This window comes from Meriones unguiculatus, chromosome 21 (assembly GCF_030254825.1).
Source record: "Meriones unguiculatus strain TT.TT164.6M chromosome 21, Bangor_MerUng_6.1, whole genome shotgun sequence".
NCBI lineage: Eukaryota > Metazoa > Chordata > Mammalia > Rodentia > Muridae > Meriones > Meriones unguiculatus.
In genome coordinates, this window is record NC_083368.1 from 24,045,097 (window position 1) to 24,064,320 (window position 19,224).

A 19,224-nucleotide genomic window follows, 5' to 3' on the forward strand; every position below is an offset into this window, starting at 1 on the left:
AACTGTGATGTCTACAGGGCCTGCAAAAGACTGGGCCTACTGGAAACTAGTCAGAGTTAGGGGAGACCTTAGGGTCCCACTCCTTCATACCAAACTATTGGCTACTATTGGATTATGGGAAAGGGGGTGTCATTATCTTCAAATGTGTAGCTACTGGTAAGCCCATCAGGCTCTAGTGGATAGTTCCATATCCATAATTACTCAGATGGCCTTGGTGACGTCAGTAGATCACAAAATAAAATTATGGTAAGATGGGTAAGAGAGTTTTAGGAAGGAAGGTAGTTTGGTAGGGGTGAGACGGAAATAAAAGAGGGTGGAATCAAAATGCATCATGTACAATTTAACTTCAAGCAAAATCTCTGAAGAGGGTGACATTTTCTTGAACTTATCAGTATTCTCATATAAAAAAGTTGAAAAGTATGTCTTACATGATCATTTAGAAACAACTAAGATGTCTAACATGCTCACAGGAAAGGAAGGCATAACACCCATAACACAACTCATGTGCCACAAAATCCATATTTTAGTGAACTTTTTCTTTCATTTCTAATACAGAACTCTTGACTTACCAAGCAGCAGCTGTGGCCCACCAGCCAATCTGCAGTATGTCTGCAATCGATGGCTATGAAATATAAAATACATACCAAGAATTCATTACATTGGTCTACACTGGCATGAGTGTTCCCATGAGGGTGACCGTCTCAGGCACAGGCTTTACTGACCACATATGCTGAGCGATGTCCTGCCCCTTGCTTCGGTGCCGCACCTGGATCACACACTGACTGATAATCATATGATTTATTAAATGCATAAAGTGTTATATTAACCAGATGCCTCATCAAGCTAGGATCAATCTCTCCAAAAAAACGTCCAATCTGGGAAAGAAAGAGACATTTAATTTCAGATTTAAAAAAAAAAAAAGCAATATGTGAACTAATACAGTGAAAAAAAAATACTGTATAAGAAACTGAATTAGAAAACCAGTTAGTAAGTTTAAGTTATGGTGATATGGAAAAATCGAGATTAAATTAAGAATTCTCATCCAGGAGCTCTACTGCAGTTTTGTAATTGCAGAGGAATGGACAGCAACCCACTACTAAACACAATGAGGTCACAATTAGATGTCCCCTGGTGAGAGGAGTGGGGTTCGATACTGGAAATAAAGGAAACAGAGTTGCAGTCCCTTGGGTTGAAACACCAAGAGGGAACCAAAGTGAGTAATGCTTAACTCTATACCAGAAATCAACAAAGGGTAAATGTTGATTCTCTTACTACACAAGGGAAGGTAATTTAGATGACAGATACTTTAACTGGCTTGATTGATGGTAATGACCATGTATAAAAACATATCACACCTAAATGCTTTCAATGGTAAACAGCACTCAGAAAGCCAATTATCTTCAGAAATGAAGAGCAATCTACATGAGGGTGGGTAGGACAAAAACCCCACACAGTGGGCTGTGCTATGAACTGGGAGCTTCAGATAAAGGGGCAACCTCAAACTACTAGCTTTAGCAGATAAGCTATGGTTAGACAGAAGAAAGGCTAGTGCTGAGAGCTCTTTGTATATCCAGAAAGCTTAGAGATATAGATTCAGAACTAATAACTTCTGATGGCCAACTAGAAAATTTGGTCTAGAAATTGCATATGGCCTTATGAAAATGTATGACATTATCAACTGGCTATAGTTAAGATTTAACAATTTTCTTCAATTGTTGAAAGACTGAAGACAACTTAATTTCATCTTTAAATCCTTACATGCTTCAGTGGTGACTACTCTTCTCCAAAATCAATTACCAAACAAGAGCTCTTTAGAGTGCATTGGTTCACATTATACTAATCTTCTGAAGATTTATTTTGTGACAAAAATTAAACACCTTATCAATTTTTAAAAAAAATCTAAAGTTTTTTTTTGTTTTTGTTTTTAATAATTTGAATCAGAAAAGCACTTTGGAAACTGAACTTCATACCTGATTAGTATAATCATCATGATTTGCCATCAAGAGGAATCCTCCATCATCTAAAATCACACAATCCATTACCTATGAGCAGAAAGCAACAGGTGTTTAGAAAGGTCAGCGTATTGCTCCCTAATTTTCCCAGATTATACAGATGATTTGAAAGTGTATCATCAGCATTTAGTTCATTTCCCCCATCACTTTAAGTGTTGTAAAAATTTAACAGACAGGACAAAAGTTGAGGACGTACTGCATTTGAAACCAACAGAATGCTTTGCTTAAAAACTTCCTCAAGAAAAAATAAAGCTGAAGATGTTCAAAAGTCCACCGTCACCAATACTGACCAGGAGATGGTCTGTATAGATATGACTCTGCTCCTTCCCTTAATATTTTCTTTTCCTTTTCTTTCTTCCTTTTTTTTTTTTTCTTTGAGACAGGGTTTCTCAGTGTAGTCTTTGGCTGTCCTGGACGCACTTTGTAGACCAGGCTGGCCTTGAACTCACAGTGATCTGCCTGCCTCCACCTCCCTGAGTGCTGGGATTAAAGATGTGTACCCCCACACCTAGCTGATATAAGTATTTTCTGAAGAAGTATTTAAAGTACTATGAAGTACTTTGATTACAATAGTAATCAGTTTTCTACAGAATTTATTAGCATTAGAATTTAAAAAATTACCTGGAACTATTTTAATCATTAGCATGATTATTATTCATCAAGCAAGAGAAACAAGAACATGACAGTCAAGTTTATCATAAAGAGTTTTCTTACATCACTGTTCCTTTTGCAGTCACACACTGGACCAGCACACTTAAAAAGAAAGAAAGAAAAAAAGGATTAAATTCATCTTTAAACCAGTTGAGTTTAATAATTGCTTTCTCATAATATGACAGCTTGGAATTTTTATCTAATCTAAGTAAGGTTACACAATCATAGTTTATGAGAAAAAAGATGCTAGTTTCATTTTAAGAGGAGAAACTATCAATCAATATGTATTCATACTAGCATTTCAAGTTGGCAACCCAAAACAGTTTTGATTTCATTGCTTAGGAAAAAAAAATGTTTGAAAACAGAAATTACTATTTCTATTTAAGTGTGGTGGCACTGGAAATTTACTTCATCACTATAAAGATTGTATTTACGTATGTGAACTTTGAGACTATTAATCACAGCTTAATAACTTTGAAAAAAAATCTTACCGGATCCCTGATTGACGTTTTGGTAAAATTTTCAATCCAGGAATTTACATCAATTTTAATTCCCACAACTGAAAAAAAAAAGAATGTAAATTAATTTGAAGTCATAATTTCTCTAATAGCATCTTTGCAATGTAACAGCTTAGACAATTTATAAACTAGCCAGTAAAGTTGGCATTCAGTATAAGGTTTTATACAGAGATACAGTTTTTGGAGTCACTAAGGAAAAGTGCTTGTGGTTTTCAACCCGTGGGTCTCGAACCTTTTGGCATACCCTTATCTCCAAAAAAAAAAAAAAAAAAAAAAATTACATCACAATTCATAACAGTAGCAAAAGTATAGTTGTGAAGTAACAATAAAAATAAATTTAGGGTTGGTGGGATGACCACATCATGAGGAGCTGTATTAAAGGGTCACAGCATTAGGAAGGTTGAGGGCCACTGCCATAAATTGTATTTTACATTACAAGGAAAGCACCAGCTGGCTGTCCGATTAATTAATCGTATTGCCTAAAATGTGAGTGTTGATCTTAAAGATCTGAGCTCCTTTGAGCAGCATATATGAGAGATTTTTCTAATCCTACCAGTTCAAGCATCAGACTCTTAAACACTTGCTGAAAGAGTAGATAGGTGAGTATATTAGGTATTTTGAGAGGCTGGGAATAGTGAGCAGCTGAGAGAATAAGTGAGAAGCAGTTAGTAAATCAGGAATCGAGTGAAAGGTGGATGAGCTAGTAAATAGTGGAGTGAATCCTAGTAGTTGAACTGTTGACGGGGTAACATTGTTCTTAGGAGCAGACGAACAGCTCTCTTTCTTCCATCTGGTTTCTCTAAATATAACTGCACACAATACTGAGTCATATGATGGAAATCTGTACCGCACTAGGTTTTATTTTATTGTGTTCATTCACTGCAACTCACTCCCAATTCGCATTTGTACCATTCTATGTTTTTGTTGGCTTGGTTGATTTAATTTTTTCCATATAGTTGAACATTTTAGATAGATCCAGCCCTAATTCTTTTCAGCAGCTAATAGTAGTCTAGTATACAGATATGTCAACAGAATTCCATGTTTAAATGATTATAAGTATGTACAGTACTGGCACAAATCTTTTATGTATTTAAAAATAGGATACACTGACAAAGTAACACTGCTAGATCAGGCTCATGTTTAAAATTTTGATCCTCCCAATAATTTCCATTTATGATGAAACGTAACGTCTTCTTAAACCTTGGACACATGTACATAAGATGTAGGTACTTACCTGCAGGCTTAAGAAGTTTTCCTTGGATATACAACTCTACAGCTTTGCTTACCATGATGCCAGATTCATACGCACCAGGTCCACTCTCTACAAGAAAAGCAAACGGACTAGTCTAGATGAATCATTATCCTGAGCCTTTGAATGAGGCATTCTGCTTATGAAGGGATTTCAGTTCCCTCTTTTCTTCCTGAATATACCAAGAAAGTGTGGATAATCATGAGTTGGCTTTTATTTATTTATTTACTGGAAGGAATTACTCAACTTGATTTCCTCTGCTTCCATTATATAATGGATGTGTGCCCATTCCCACTTGTGTGACATTTTCAAAATGCTGGAGAGACTTCTGGAGGGAAGTGGAAAGAATGATCTTAGAGTCACAAAACAGGCTTTGCCTTACATGAGATGCATGTCTGTGGACACAACTCTGAAACCTTAAAATTTTCACTCTCCTCATTTTTTACAATAAGAGTAATAAAATGACTATGCATACAAATGGTGAAGGGTTGAACTAAAAGTTTTTTTTGGGGGGACCATGGGAAAAGTCATGTAAATTACTTAAAAGATGGGCTATTAATTTTTAAAGATAGCAAATTATACAATTAATCCAGATAAAATGCAATTCATCACTATACACCAACTAATTTAATTCGTTAGCCGTGTTTGAATGTAGTAGTTGAAATACATGGGATTAGCGTCATATGTTTCCAGTTACTGTGCATAACTGCAGAGATGCTAGCTCTGCATTGCTAGATGACTTCTTATTGTGTGGACATTCTATTTCTTTAACTAAATGAACATTTCTTTTCCGTTCTCCGAACCTCTCGTACATATTGCATACTTAATAATGAATATCGTAGGCAGTCAACAAAATATAATGATTTGAAGGGAGAAGGATTAGGAAAAATAACTTCAGACTTAAGAGGAACTGAGAACGATGAATTCCAAAGAATACCCACTGTTAAAGTAGGGCGCAGTGAAAACGTAGTTATCATTATCTAGGCTCCGCTTGTAGAAGCTGTCCTCATATGTCTCAGGGTTTTCTTGCCAATTTTCTCCAGCCCTAGGGAGGAAATGGCTTTCATCATTTATATTCCTTAAGGCACATGATAACCTCAATTTCCTTTATGGTATACAGCTCTACAGGCATGTCTACAATTCAGGTATGCCTAAAGACGTCAGGTATGGATGGTGTAACTGATCCTCATTACTAAGCAATATATCAGCATAATAAGAAGAAGACAAAGCATGCTCCCAGTAAAGAAACTATGGAGGCATCAGTTAATTAATATTAATAGGCCTTGGGACCTATTCAGCCCACTACAGGAACTGTTCTTAAGATAACGAGAGATACAAGGTATGAAAGAACAATGCAAGCAAGGATGCTACACTAATGCTTTTATAGGTCACCATTATGTTCATTTAACCAGTTGGACTGTGTCTACAAAAGGGAACATTTCTTTCAACCTCTCTTAAATTCTGTAATGGATATATACAAGATGAAAAGCAACTGCCATCGAAATAGCCTATAATAATATTGTTCAGAGATTTGAAATATTTTCTTAATATAAACGCTTTAAACAATAGTGCAATTTAATATACTCACAGTGATCAGTTTTCCCAAAGAATAGCTTCCTTACATGGCAACATCCAGACCCTTGGCAAAGGCTGTTGCCATGACCTTATTTTTACAGATGTTATTTGAACTTACTCTTTGGGATAAACTCTTGTAATCCCACCATCAGTCACCACAAAGCGTGCTTTCACTCCCTTGCTGAAAATAGAAGATAAAAGGAGACATTTGCAAAAGTAAGCTTTAAGATGCTAAGCTAGGTGTTGGTAATATAAAATGAAATTAAGGAAACAAAGTTGCACATATCAACACACACAACAAATCGTAGGTTAGTAATGTATGAAATTAAACTCTCAGTGTTAATACACTTAGAGGCATCTTAGAAGAAGGATAGAGTTGTCCTTTGAAGACGGACTAGCAGACAGTAAGAAATACAGAGAACATCACTGTGCAGAGGGAAAATATATATATATATATATATATATATATATATATATATATATATATATATATGAAAGCTAGTAAAGGCACCTGGTGTTTATTTGTGAAAAAGGCATAAAGGCATAAGAGTAAGGGAGAGAAATTATAGGAAATCTAGTCTCTAGTATAAGTTTCTTTAAGGGTTCAACTGGGGGTAGTTTTGAAATTCATGCTTGAGAACTGCCCCTTCCCCCACTCCTCTGAGACAGGATTTGGTCCTTTTACATGTCACTGAAGCATATGATGACCCTGCCTCAATTCCTGAGTGCTGGGATTATAGGCATGCCCCAGCACAGCTGTCCTCCACCTTCATCTCTATGTTGACATTGCAAACACACTTTAGGAACAGGACGGTGGCAGGAATGCCCGGCAGGGAAACTGGAATGGGAAGCACTATGGGCACAAAACTCTTATAATATCTGAAAAAATGGCATTTTAGGACCTTGATAATGAAGAAGGGAGGGAAACATGGTGAGAACTATCTAGCATCAAGTGGTTGACTGGAAATGAATGGAGAAGAAACTATGAATGAGAACCCTGAGCTCTCTCAACATTTTGAGTATACAGCATGTGACAGTAGAAGGCCAAGTAAACATCCACTAGAAAACCCATTTCACCGTGGGTTTTATAAACGCATATAAATGTCTATTTAATATGCATTAGCCATACTAACATGCAAAGCTCACAAATGGCCAATAATACCACTGAATTACACTCACAACTAAAAATGCAAATTATCAGCAATTTTAAGATGATTTCTTGAAAATTATTTCTAAAGCTAAATAACTAATTGAATTTATGAGGTTCATTATCCAAAAGTTTCCCAGGGAGATGTGAATCTGAAATGAAAATACTTACATATTTTTCTGCTTACTCCAGTAATTTTGGACAAGCTCATTTGTAAAACCTGCATCCAGCAAGATCCTATTAATCAAATCTGTATTACCTGACACAAAAAAGGATTTCTTTAATTAAACTCATGTAGGTTTTCATTTCAAATAGTAACAAAACAAATGTATTTACTGTTTTCAAAACCAGCTGAGTAGATATGCAAAAATATTCTATATGAATTGTGTATTTTCTATATCATTAATCTTTTCTTGCCTATTGGAGGCATGAATGAAATAGTATTGCAAGTACCAGTCACTAATAGGAGAAAATATTTTATCAAAAGACATCTGACTCTGGGTGTGGTAGCACATGCCTTTAATCCCAGCACTTAGGGAGGCAGAGGCAGGCGATCACTGTGAATTAGAGGCCAACTTGTTCTACAAAGTGAATCCAGGGCAGCCCAGGACACACAGAGAAGCCCTGTCTCAAAAAACCAAAAACCAAACCAAAATAAACAAAACAAACAAACAAAAAACCCAACAATTAAAGCAGGCCAATCGAAGCAGCATTACCAGGCCACAGTAGAAGAAAACACAGCCACTCTTGATGAGACCTAATTGACTAGGATCAGAAGGAAGGAAAAGAAGACCTCCCCATCAGTGGACTTGGGGAGGGGCATGCATACAGAGGGTGGAGGAAGGGAGGGATTGGGACAGGAGGAGGGAGGGAACCACAGGGAGGATACAAAGTAAATAAAGTGTAATTAATAAAGTATTAAAAAAAAATCTGACTTGTGTGACCATGTTTGCATATATTTATATAAACATATATACAGATTTGATATTTAAGATACATATCTTAAGTATGTATGTATACTTTTGTATATATGTATACACAAGCATATTTGTATATAAATATATTCATATATACATGTATATATACACATATATACATTCATATATGTGAAACTAAAAATATATATGTGAAGAAGAGGAGGCCACAAACTTTACAGGGAGTACGGATGGGAAGCATTGAAAAAAGGAAAGGGAGAAGAGGAAAGGATTTGAATACAGGGCTCATATGAAACTTTTGAAAAATTTTAAATAGAAATGAGTAAATAGAGGAAAATATCTATGGGATTTTATACAAAATATTTTATATATTTTATACAAAAAATATCTTTGGTATAACATTTTTTAAAAATGAGGAATTGATTTTACCATGTCTGTGTTTTATTTGGTTATATAGCTTCCTATGGTAGTTCTACATCCTAATAACATATACACGAGCGATACACATATTTATACTGATAGGATTATTAATTGATATTGTCAAGTAAAAAAAGTAGAAACAGTTGTGGTTGTGAGCCTAGCCTTTAATGGCTGAGCTGTCTCTCCAGCTCAGGGCAGAAGCGTCCATGTTCAAAGGGGATAGAGCGAATAGAGAATGAGGACCGATGACAGTCCTCTCGTGGTGTGTCCGCTCTCAGGGTGTAAAACTATGAGAAAAACTAACGGTACTTTCTTCTCACATTCATGATAAAATCTGTTTGACTCCCATATGGAATATACGGTCATCACCGGAATCTGAGCCATGTGAGAGGCAGGGGAGGGATGGAAAAATTCAGCAGGTTTTCCAACACAAAACATTTGAGTTGGAGTCACAGCTTCAAGAAGGTGGCTTTCTGACTTTGATAACTGATGTACGTACGTACTTTGTTTAGCCTTTTCTAACAGAAACAATTGCTTGTTTTAAAAGGCAAAAGAAAAAAAGAGAATGTTTCAGCTGTTCTTTTTTTCAGATTCTAGTTACTGGTATAAATTTTGATGTGCATTTGTCTTCCTCCCTTGTTTCTCACTCGAATTTTATCTGTTCTTAGTTGAACTCTTACAAATAATTTTTAGGATTAAAAACTTGATTATTAAACAAAAATGCTTAAAAGCCCATAAGCCATGCGCAAGAGCAAGATCTTAAAAAATTAATGATGTAGATTTATCAGAGAGACAATTATGATGGTAAAAATTAATTACGAAAATTGTTAGAATTGTCTCTTGAAGTATGTCACTGCAGAAGTATATTTTTCAGTCAAAGTTGTTTGTGATCAAACTAAGTCATAGAGAAAGAAAACTTTTTGGTGATTATTTTTGATAATCTACCCATATGAAAAAATATGAATTTGAAGACACAACAAATTCAAAGAATATACCCTATGTTTTCCTCTATATATCAAGTGCATTGTAATAAAAAAAATCTTCAATAGATGACTCAAACCAAATTTTCTAAATGAGAAGAGTAGTTTGGGTGAGCTTACCATTTAAGTGCTTTCAAATATTTGCTACCTTGGTTTAAAAACTTGATTTCACTTAATAATGAAATTATATTGCTTTAACATAAAACATTGAGGTCCAATTTGTTACATATTACCATTAAAAATTCATGCAGCAAATAAGCCAGCCCACCAATAAGCTAATATGATTATCCTGAGATATGATCAAATGAATCAAACTGACCACTTTGGACATAAGCACTAAAGCAAGTGCTGCAAATTCATGTATACTTACAGGAAGGGTTATTTGGAGTTTTTCTATCAATAAATTCATTGAAATTTAAAAGAAATTCAGTGTTATTTTCTGAAATTTTAAGGTCATTGCAGTATTCCCTGAAAAAAAAAAGATTTGGATGTTTAAGATGTTAAAATAAAAACCTTACAACTTTACAGTTTGCAGAAACAGCATTTACTGGGTGCATGACTTTGCAAGCCACTGAGCTTATTACCTCCATTTTCTTACCTCTAAAATCAAACAGTCCACTGCTAGAAAGTGCAGAGACTACAGACAATACATAGTCATGGCCGGGCCTCTGGAGATTGGGCGCTCCATACAAATGTACTTACCATGGTAAATTGTGGCTTTCATAAGTTTTACACACTAATAAAGACAATTTTAAAATATGTATTGTAATATTAATAAGCCCATTATACATTAGCATACGTGCACACAGAAACCTATCTTTTAATGTTAAAACAACACGGCAATGTTTTACATATTTACAAATACCTTAAATTCCTGAACTTATCGTGAGGGACATTAAGAAAAGTGTGTCAGCGAAACCTACAAAAATAAATGTTTTGTTGTTTATCTAAAAAAAATAAATAAATGTCCTCAGCAATAAGCTCTTAGCAAAGAGAATGATTCAGACTTTGAGTTTGGTTTTGGGGGTTTTACTCTGTATCCCTGGTAATTTGCTATGTTGTTGAGGTTGGCCAGAGTTACAGTAGAGACTATAGTATATTAGAGATGTCATGAGCAAAGGATGACCACAAAGGATAGAGGAAGGTGCGGAGTGGACTGATCTGAGTCTACAGACAAGATATGTGTGCTATGGATGGCAGAGCCAGAGAAGGGGGCCAGGTCAAGCCCTTTGAAACCCAGAAGATCTTAAGTGAGTCCAAGATGATGTACATTGAAGCACAGGCTTTGATTTGCACTCCCAGATGTTTTTGCTTTGATTTAGTTCTTTGTGCCCTGAATCCCTTTTCTTAGAATAATAAAGTTTGTAATTTGCATTTTGATTTTACAGGAGCCCACAGTTAGGAGACTTGAGTTTTACAGAGATCTTGGAGTTATTATTATTATTATTTGTATTATTATTGATTTATTCCAATTTATTCACCTTGTATCCCTGCTATAGTCCTTGCACTCATCCCCTCCAGGTCCTAAGCTCTTTCCCTCATACCCACACCGAAATCCCTCCCCTGGTCCACTGATGGGGGAGGTCATCCTCCCCTACTATCTGACTCTCACCTATCAGGTTTCATCAGGACTGTCTGGATCCTCCTTCTCTGTGGTCTAGTAATGCCACCTTGCCAGGGGAGGTGAACAAAGAGCAGGCAACTGAGTTCATGACAGAGATTGCCCCTGCCAGGGAACCCACATGGAGACTGAGCCTCCATGGGCTACATCTGATCAGAGGATCTAGATCCTCTCCATGCATGGTCCATGGTTGATTCATTTGTCTCTGCAAGCCCTTCTGGGTCCAGATTTTTGGTTCTGTTGTCTCCTTATGGATCCCCTGTCCCCTCCAGGTCTTTCTATCACCTCCTTCTTCCATAAGATTTCCTGCATTCTGCCAAAAGTTTGGCTATGAGTCTCAGCCTCTGCTTCTACACCCCAATCAGTAGAGTTTGTGGTAGGGTCCTGTCTTGTTCCCTAGCTTCTCCCACTTCCGATGTCTATCCTGTTTGACCTTCTCAATGAGGACTGAGTATCTTCCCTAGGCTCCTCCCTGTTTTAAGCGCTGAAAAACTTAAAGACAGTGTAACTTTTACCATTATACAGTGTTTGATATTGCTATGTTAAAATGAGATATTAGGTATAAACTATAACGGGAAGGTTAAGGCTTAATAATCATGAATTTGTTTCAACGTCAATTATGCTAGTTAATTTTTGTCAAAATAACACAAAATAGGGTCACCTGTTAAGAGGAAACTTTAATTGATGGTCTGTGGTACATCCTCTTTATTAAAGATTAATATAGAAGGGCCAAGCCCACTGTGGGTAGTGCCATTCTTGGGCAGGTGGTCCTGGGTTATTTACGAAGAAAGCAAGCCAATAAGTAGGACTCCTCCATGTTTCCTTTCCTGCCCTTAGGGCCCTTCAAGAGTTCTGACTTCCCTCAATGATGGACTATGGTTTGAAAGTCCTTCCTTGTCTAATTTGCTTTTGGGCATGGTGTTTTATGAGAAGGACAGAAAACAAATTAGAATATTAAGTAATGTAGGCGTGCAGATCTTCCAGAACCCACATAAAAATCCCAGGTGTTGTGACATGAAGAGGAGACAGGTGGATCTTTGGGGCTTATTGGCCAAAAAGCCTGCCTAACTGGTTGAATTCTAAACAATGTGCCAATCGACGTCTTTGTCTTAAAAAAATCAAATAGGAAGGTTCAAGGAGCAATATTTCTCAAAGTTGACTTTTAGTTTCTGCACTCATAGACTCATAGTTTCACACACATAGAGAAATACATAGTAGAAACACACACTGACAGTCAAGCAGTGCATGCACAATCACAATTATTACTGACAATCATAAGGTTTTAAAAGTGATAGTCATATATTCATAGATTTTCCAGTTACCAAATATTTACTCAGATCTACAGTACACAGAACAAGGGGTTCAATACTGAATGTCAAATAGTAATTTAAGTGGACACTGTGTGATGTAAATAAAAAGTGGCTAAATATTTGGTAAGGGAAACACTGGCTCTCATGAAACAGTCAGCAGGATACACAACAGAGTAATGATTGGGATTTTCCATGCTGATGTTGAGGTTTAGGATTCTGTGGAGTATATGTATACACGATTAAAAATTGCAAAAGAGAGTAGGTGGAAGAATAAAGGTAATGAAAAACAGCAAAAAAGCCCAGTGTACTTAGAAATAAGCTAAGAGCATCTAGATTTTGTAATAGGCACAGGAAAGCCTTTTAAAATAAGACAATTCAGCAAGTGACCCAGCAAGTGTGTTCTATGATGTGCTGGTACTAGTCAAATCTACTGCTCTAGCAGCCTTTGGACTGTGCCCTACTAAGCTTTAAACAGTCAACTCGACATATGCTAGAGTCAACTGAGAAGGGATTCTCAGCTGAGGGACTGCATAGATCAGTTTGGCCTATGGATAATTCTGTGGATTTCTGTTTTGACTGTTAATTGATGTAGGAAGGTTCACTCCACTGTGGGTGGGACCATTCCTTTTGTAAGTAGCCTTGTGTCCTAGGAAAATGGTAATAAGCAAGTCCCCATGAGCTAGCCATCAGGCAATGTTCTTCAATGGTTTCTCTTTCAAGTTCCAGCTTAAATTCCTGTCCATCCTTCCCTCAACTTGGAACTGTAATCTAAATAACCTCACTCTTCTCCCAAGTTGCTTTTGGTCAGAGTGTTTTGTGACAGCAACAGAAAGCAAACTAGAATGATAGTGTATCCACCAGAAACAGTACATAGGAAAATGAGACTTTCTGTACTTTAATAAACAGGCAGTTAGTTAGAAAGCTCCTAGTTTATAGTCAAGGGAACCACAATAGAACCCTGATCCCTGGTGGGAGAGCACTTGAAAACAGTGGAATACAGCCCAGATCACCCCTATAGCAATGCAGAGGGGCACTAGTTAGTAATTAGCAGTTAGGGAAGATGCCTTCACAGTTTAAAAATTCTCTCTAGTCACAGAAGAGAAACAGGATTGGAAAGTAGAAGCAAATGGAGGAAATAAGAGAACCACTCAGATGCAGCTCTAAGTACAAAAAGACCTTGGCCTGCACTAGGGAAAAACAGAGTGACAGAAATATGCATAGAACTGGCAAGGCTCAGGGATCAACTAGTAGTACGACATCAGGGAGCAGACCAGGACAACTACCAAGTCTCAAGAGTGTACATTGGAAGAATTATATTTTCTTCATAAAAGCAACAGAAGAAAGGCTTTCCAAGTGGGACAAATATTTACAAGACACTGAATTGGAAGCACATTGAAGAAATATTCCCGTTAGGCTTTCATGACACATGAATGTCTTCTGTGGAATTATGAGGGTGGACAAAGGCTGGCTAGAGATCTGTTTGATCCTCTATTGCAATGTCAACAAGACACTTGCATCTGTTGTTTCTAGCAGTTAGAACTGTCACGTTAGATTTGGGAGATATCACCCCAATTTGTAGGTGAGGAATTAACGCATGGTTTGTGGCTTAAAGATGGACTCATATAAGAAAAAAGCCTAGGTAAGCACAGCTCAGTATTTTCTCTGTCAGGGGAAGAATTGAGGCTCGTGGGAGAATCTTGCATCTGTTGCTGGACAGGGCTAAGAAAATCAGAATAGTATGACATCAAGGGTGGAATGGCAAAGACAATGGGGAAGCTGGCCAACTCAGTCCACAGCACAAATAAAGGAGGGATTCTCTTTCAAAGCTTAAGATCAGTTCTGTTAACTGTGATTTTTCAAAATAATACAAATACTACCAATTTTCAAATAGTAGCAGTATTTTGTAATTTCATTTGCAAAAACAAAGGAATAACTGTGAATAACTTTAGGAACCATTTTTAGGTTCTTTGAATTTTTTTTCTGTAAGAGTGTAACTGAAAAAATAATAATGGAATCTTCTGTCTGTTTTCTTGGATGTCTTAGCCTAGATTAATAGGAAATATATTTATTTTAATATTTATACTATCTACTAGAGCTAGGGGACCAAAATAAAGAATTGAATAGTTTCAAATTGTCAAATAGAGGTAAGAGAAAACTGTGCATTCTGTACCTGACAGAAATAAAATTGAAGAGTCGGATATGTTCATATGAATGTAATGGCATGAGATGGGCATCAATAAGCACACTCGCCATCTCAGAGTGAGAAGGGGGAATAGGAGCTTGTTAGGAGCTTCCTACTAACTGAGGCCCGCTGAATTTTCAAGGTTTGCATGCAATGAGAGACCCTGTCTCAAGGAAACAAGGTGGAGAGCAATAGTGAAAAAAAAATTATGGCTTCCATGGGTGTACATACTCACCCCCCACACACACACCCTACAAACATACAGTACATAACACACAAATTAGGTGAGTCAATGTTACTACATTCAACAAACAAAAGCACACACGCATGAGCGTGCACAGCAACACTACGTGAGGCAATGCAGATTTCCTCGCCTCCAGCTGGACAATACACCAAAATAAAAAGAAACCAAGAGGAGAAATGTTACTTTGACCCCTACAGTCTAAAAGGTACAGGAGGACAAAAATGGGGGTGAATCCTGTGTTTTGAGAAAAAGCCTAAGAACTTTCACACTGGACAGGACATCCTGGCCTAATGATTCCCACCACTTGATCAATGGCCTCAATACAACAGTCTGTCCTCAAAGGGCTATCTACTATGAGCTGCTCAAAGTATCTTCTGAAATTAACCAGTTCCCCAAGGCCCTGGACTGTTAAGCTTCTCATTTGCTTAAGGTTGCCCACAGTACAGGCCACACACAAAGTGGCAGAAGAAACAGAGGCTGTGTATCTACACTGAGAAGAAAGCTGCCGGCAGAGAGAATGTCTTCACTAACTGACCAGCTGTCTTCCAAACTGGAGTCAATACTCTCACTATATTTTGGGGGACAAACAAGCTCAGCCGGCAGTGGTTACATGTTATATAAACACCCCAAAGCTGGTGGTTTTTCTGCCTGCTGTGTTGTAAGATGGGATCACCTACTGCATCAAGAAGGGGAAGAAGGCCAGGCTCAGACACATGGTCCACAGAAAGACATGCAGGACCATTGCCTCAAATAGGTGGACTCAGAAGACAAAAGCGCTCTGGTTAAGCTATCAGGACCAATCACACTGGTAGATAAAGCAATCTGGAGGAGATAATGCCCTGGGTCCATACTCAATGGTTTGTACGTATTGCCAACCTTAAAAAGACAAACGGCAAAAACTTGTGACCAAACTAGTTTGCATGTCAATGTGTATTACTTAGTTTTTAATAATAAACATAATAAAAATTCATTCTTCAATAAAAATTTACAATCCATAAATCTGTGTTGAGTATATACAAATATTATTATTAGTTTAAAACACTACCTATTTAAGTAGGTGGGCTTACATATATGTAAGTACATATGTATACATATATGTGAGTAGGCATACATACATGTCTGTAGCTATGCTTACAAGATAATTATATGTATACATGGAGTATCTTTGTGCTTATATATGTATATGTCATGCATCCTCCAGTAGACATTTCTCCATGATTGGATGCACTGTTCATTCCAGCAGACCAAAGCCTCTCTGTCCCATCTGCCACTATGCACCCAAGTTTGCACACTGCTCCGCAAGTCTTTAGACAAATAGCAGGTATTTGAATGAAAAAGCAGGCTATTGGAAGTTCAAAAGTCATTGTCTCTTTGGTTCCATAATTTAACACAGAATGAACATACAGTAATTTTGACCCCAATTTACAATTTTTTTTGAAGGGCTAAGCTAAAAAGATGAGTTTTTACAGAGGAAATCAAAACAGCATAACCAACCTTGGTGCTATGAAGGTATAGCCAGATTCTTCAAAATTGTCTGGCTTCAGGGTTTCTGAATCTGAAAATGTAATGATATAGGATTAGATAAATAATATATAGCATATGCTTCAAGGGTCTATGACAACATGAAAACATTATACAGAGTATCTGGTAGGAAAGGTCTAAAGAGACTACTTACATCCTAAAGTTGAAACAAATTAACTGTCAAGCTTCTCAATGCTTCCCAAAATAATAAGATCATAACATGGCTAAACTTCACTAGACAATTACAGTAGCAACTGCATAAGTTATTATAAAGGTAAAATGCTACTTATATATTTCCATTTACTAATTCTAATATATTTGAGTATCTTAAAATATTAAATATATATTATAGCAAGTGTTCCATTTAAAAATCAATGAAGACATCAAATTATGATAAAATGCTTTGAATGAATGCATTCATGCATTTAATTAAGTTATAAGAATCTTCATGTTTGGTATGAATTAGTAGGTGGAAAGATGTAAAAAAAGAAAAATGATATTAAATCTAAAATAAATAAATAAAATGAACTTGAGTGTGACAGGTTGCATGAGCAAACACAGGCCCACATGCCCTGTTCTGCTGCCAACTTTCAGGTAGTCATGGAGGAAATTCTAGCAAATGTGAAGCACAGAGGATAATATCCAGTAGGAATGAAAATATTAGTGAAAATGCTGTGTACTAAACAGAAAGAAATTGAGCAACAAGAAAATACTTGCCCTTCATTTTTCCCCTTTTTGCTGTAAATCCATCAGAAAGAGAAAGCAGGGAAACAAAAAAAAAGAGGGTAAAGTAAAGGGGGTCACAAACAATATTTTATTCAATGACTGTGAATAAAAATATTGTGCATAGATCAAAGGTCCATTTATGTACAGCTGTAGTTTGGAAAAACATGTATTTTTGAAGGCTGGAAGATATGTCCTGTCAATTTTATTATTTTTTCCCCTCTCTGTACTGTGGTTATTTCAAGGGTCTGTTTTTGCAGAGTGGTTAATGCGGGTGCAGTACCAATGATGCCAGCTCCAAACAGAAGAACTTACCAATCAGCAAAGACTCATTAGTCACCCCCTCCTTTATCACAGAAAGAACTAGCTCATGCAAAATTGCTGTTTGTTAAAAGACCATCATACCTATTAATTGAAAGTGCAAGTATATTTTTTTAATTTTTCAAAATACAGAAGTGTCTACCACTGCTGCAAACAGCAAAAGAACAGGCAGAGGAAAAAAAAATGGAAACCAGTAAAAGAGATACACATATTTCTTTACTGAATCCTAAAAGAAAAAAAAAATTAGGTTGCTACTAAACATTGAGTGCTGTACAAAGGGTATGATGGTCATTTTGCTTAACTAAATCTAGCCATCAAAACCAAAATGTAACAATGACTTGAGATAGGCACTGACATTAATTACTCCACATTCCAAAGAATGCTTAAAGGTGAATTGATCTGAGTTACTGAGACATTAATTTGGATTATAAAAAGAAAGCTAATTGCCAAGCACAACATTATTCTGGCCAAATGCAAAAAAAAGAAAAGAAAAGAAAAAAAGAAAAAAAAAGAAAGGAAAGGAAAGGAAAGATAAGAAAAGGAAAAGCATTGCTAGCACAGCACTACCACCACGAGCAGAGACCATGTTGGTATTAGCATGTGAAACATCTCACGCCAGCTCACACTCACAGACCCTTAAAACGACAGGCGCAGAGGAGACAGCACTGCAATGATTCTCTGAGCACATAGCAAGGCAGGGGAGGGAGGTGGGACTGCCAGTGAGACTGCAGTACCTGCTCATATTCTATCCATGTAGAATATTTCTTGTTCCTTGCATGTTTGGAATGGGTTAGAATCATTGCTGCAGATTTGATAATCATACCTACTAAAATGTATAAGCCTTGGGTATTCCAAAGTCTAGGCATAAACATCTGAGACTAGGAGATAAGAAATAGACCCTGAAGTTGCTTTCACAGTACTTACATCTGGCCTGAGTTATTGTCTCTTCTATTTTGGCTTTTATATAGTAAAAACTGTAGGTTGGCAATACCAAGGCCAAACTGCAATAGAAACAAGAGAAGCATAAACACAAACAAACAAAAATGAAACATAACTTAAAAAAAAAAAGACACATCGAGTTCATGGGAAAATCTGAAGATCTTCCTCATGTGAAAGAGAGGACATGTTACTTTGACAAGGAAATGCTTTCAGCAAATAGAGTTCTTAATTTCCACCTTGCTAAACAGTGTCATCCAGCTCTATACCGTGCAGAGAATTAAGAGGCAAGGAGGTAATAAACTACCCAAAGCAGCCATAAAATAGCTGAGGAGGAACGCTTTAGATCCCTCATACATTTCCAGACAATTTCATTACATGCTTCCAGAGTTTGACAACAAAAAAAGCAGGGAAAAGGGTTTAAATTGAAACAAAGTAAATATCATATCGGTTGGATATACTCTATTATACATAATGTTGAATGCTTTGAACCAATCATAATTAAAAATTAAAGAGTCATCATTGCTACCAGTACACAGTGCACAGAAATATCAGGAAATACACACCCTAGAGGGATTACATACCGACGCTTTTGAAGCTCTGGTTCTATGGCAAGACCCCCAGTGTCTGCATGTGGAGAAATTCTGGCCCTTTATAGAGATTGATTGTTTCTCATTCATGTGTACAATTGATTTACTGTGGACATGGCACATGTTTGGGTACATTGGTATGGACAGAGGAAGGGTTTCCTGACTTTAGTAGATTTAAGAGTCATGAGACTAATTTAGTCCCATAGAAGATGCCCTAATTAAAGGACAGTTCCACTATAATCAGAGGCCAACTTCAAAGTGTTTTAGATACAAAGAGTTAAGTAAGCCT

At 36.7% G+C, this 19,224-nt stretch overlaps 1 protein-coding gene across 2 annotated transcripts in view; it reads right to left on the reverse strand.

Annotated features, from left to right (window-relative positions):
• Cacna2d1 (calcium voltage-gated channel auxiliary subunit alpha2delta 1) overlaps positions 1–19,224 on the reverse strand; it is a 448,878-nt gene that overhangs the window by 20,066 nt on the left and 409,588 nt on the right. Inside the window, exons 22-34 of one of the 2 annotated variants that reach the window (XM_060374047.1) lie at positions 18,334–18,410; positions 17,083–17,103; positions 16,339–16,399; positions 9,858–9,955; positions 7,324–7,411; positions 6,124–6,186; positions 5,372–5,475; positions 4,416–4,502; positions 3,155–3,222; positions 2,727–2,765; positions 1,971–2,042; positions 723–875; positions 570–622 (exon numbers count right to left, since the gene is read on the reverse strand). In XM_060374047.1, coding sequence (XP_060230030.1) covers positions 570–622; positions 723–875; positions 1,971–2,042; positions 2,727–2,765; positions 3,155–3,222; positions 4,416–4,502; positions 5,372–5,475; positions 6,124–6,186; positions 7,324–7,411; positions 9,858–9,955; positions 16,339–16,399; positions 17,083–17,103; positions 18,334–18,410 — 984 coding nt within the window. The remainder of the gene's footprint in view (positions 1–569; positions 623–722; positions 876–1,970; positions 2,043–2,726; positions 2,766–3,154; positions 3,223–4,415; positions 4,503–5,371; positions 5,476–6,123; positions 6,187–7,323; positions 7,412–9,857; positions 9,956–16,338; positions 16,400–17,082; positions 17,104–18,333; positions 18,411–19,224) is intronic. The other variant, XM_060374048.1, reaches the window with a different exon arrangement.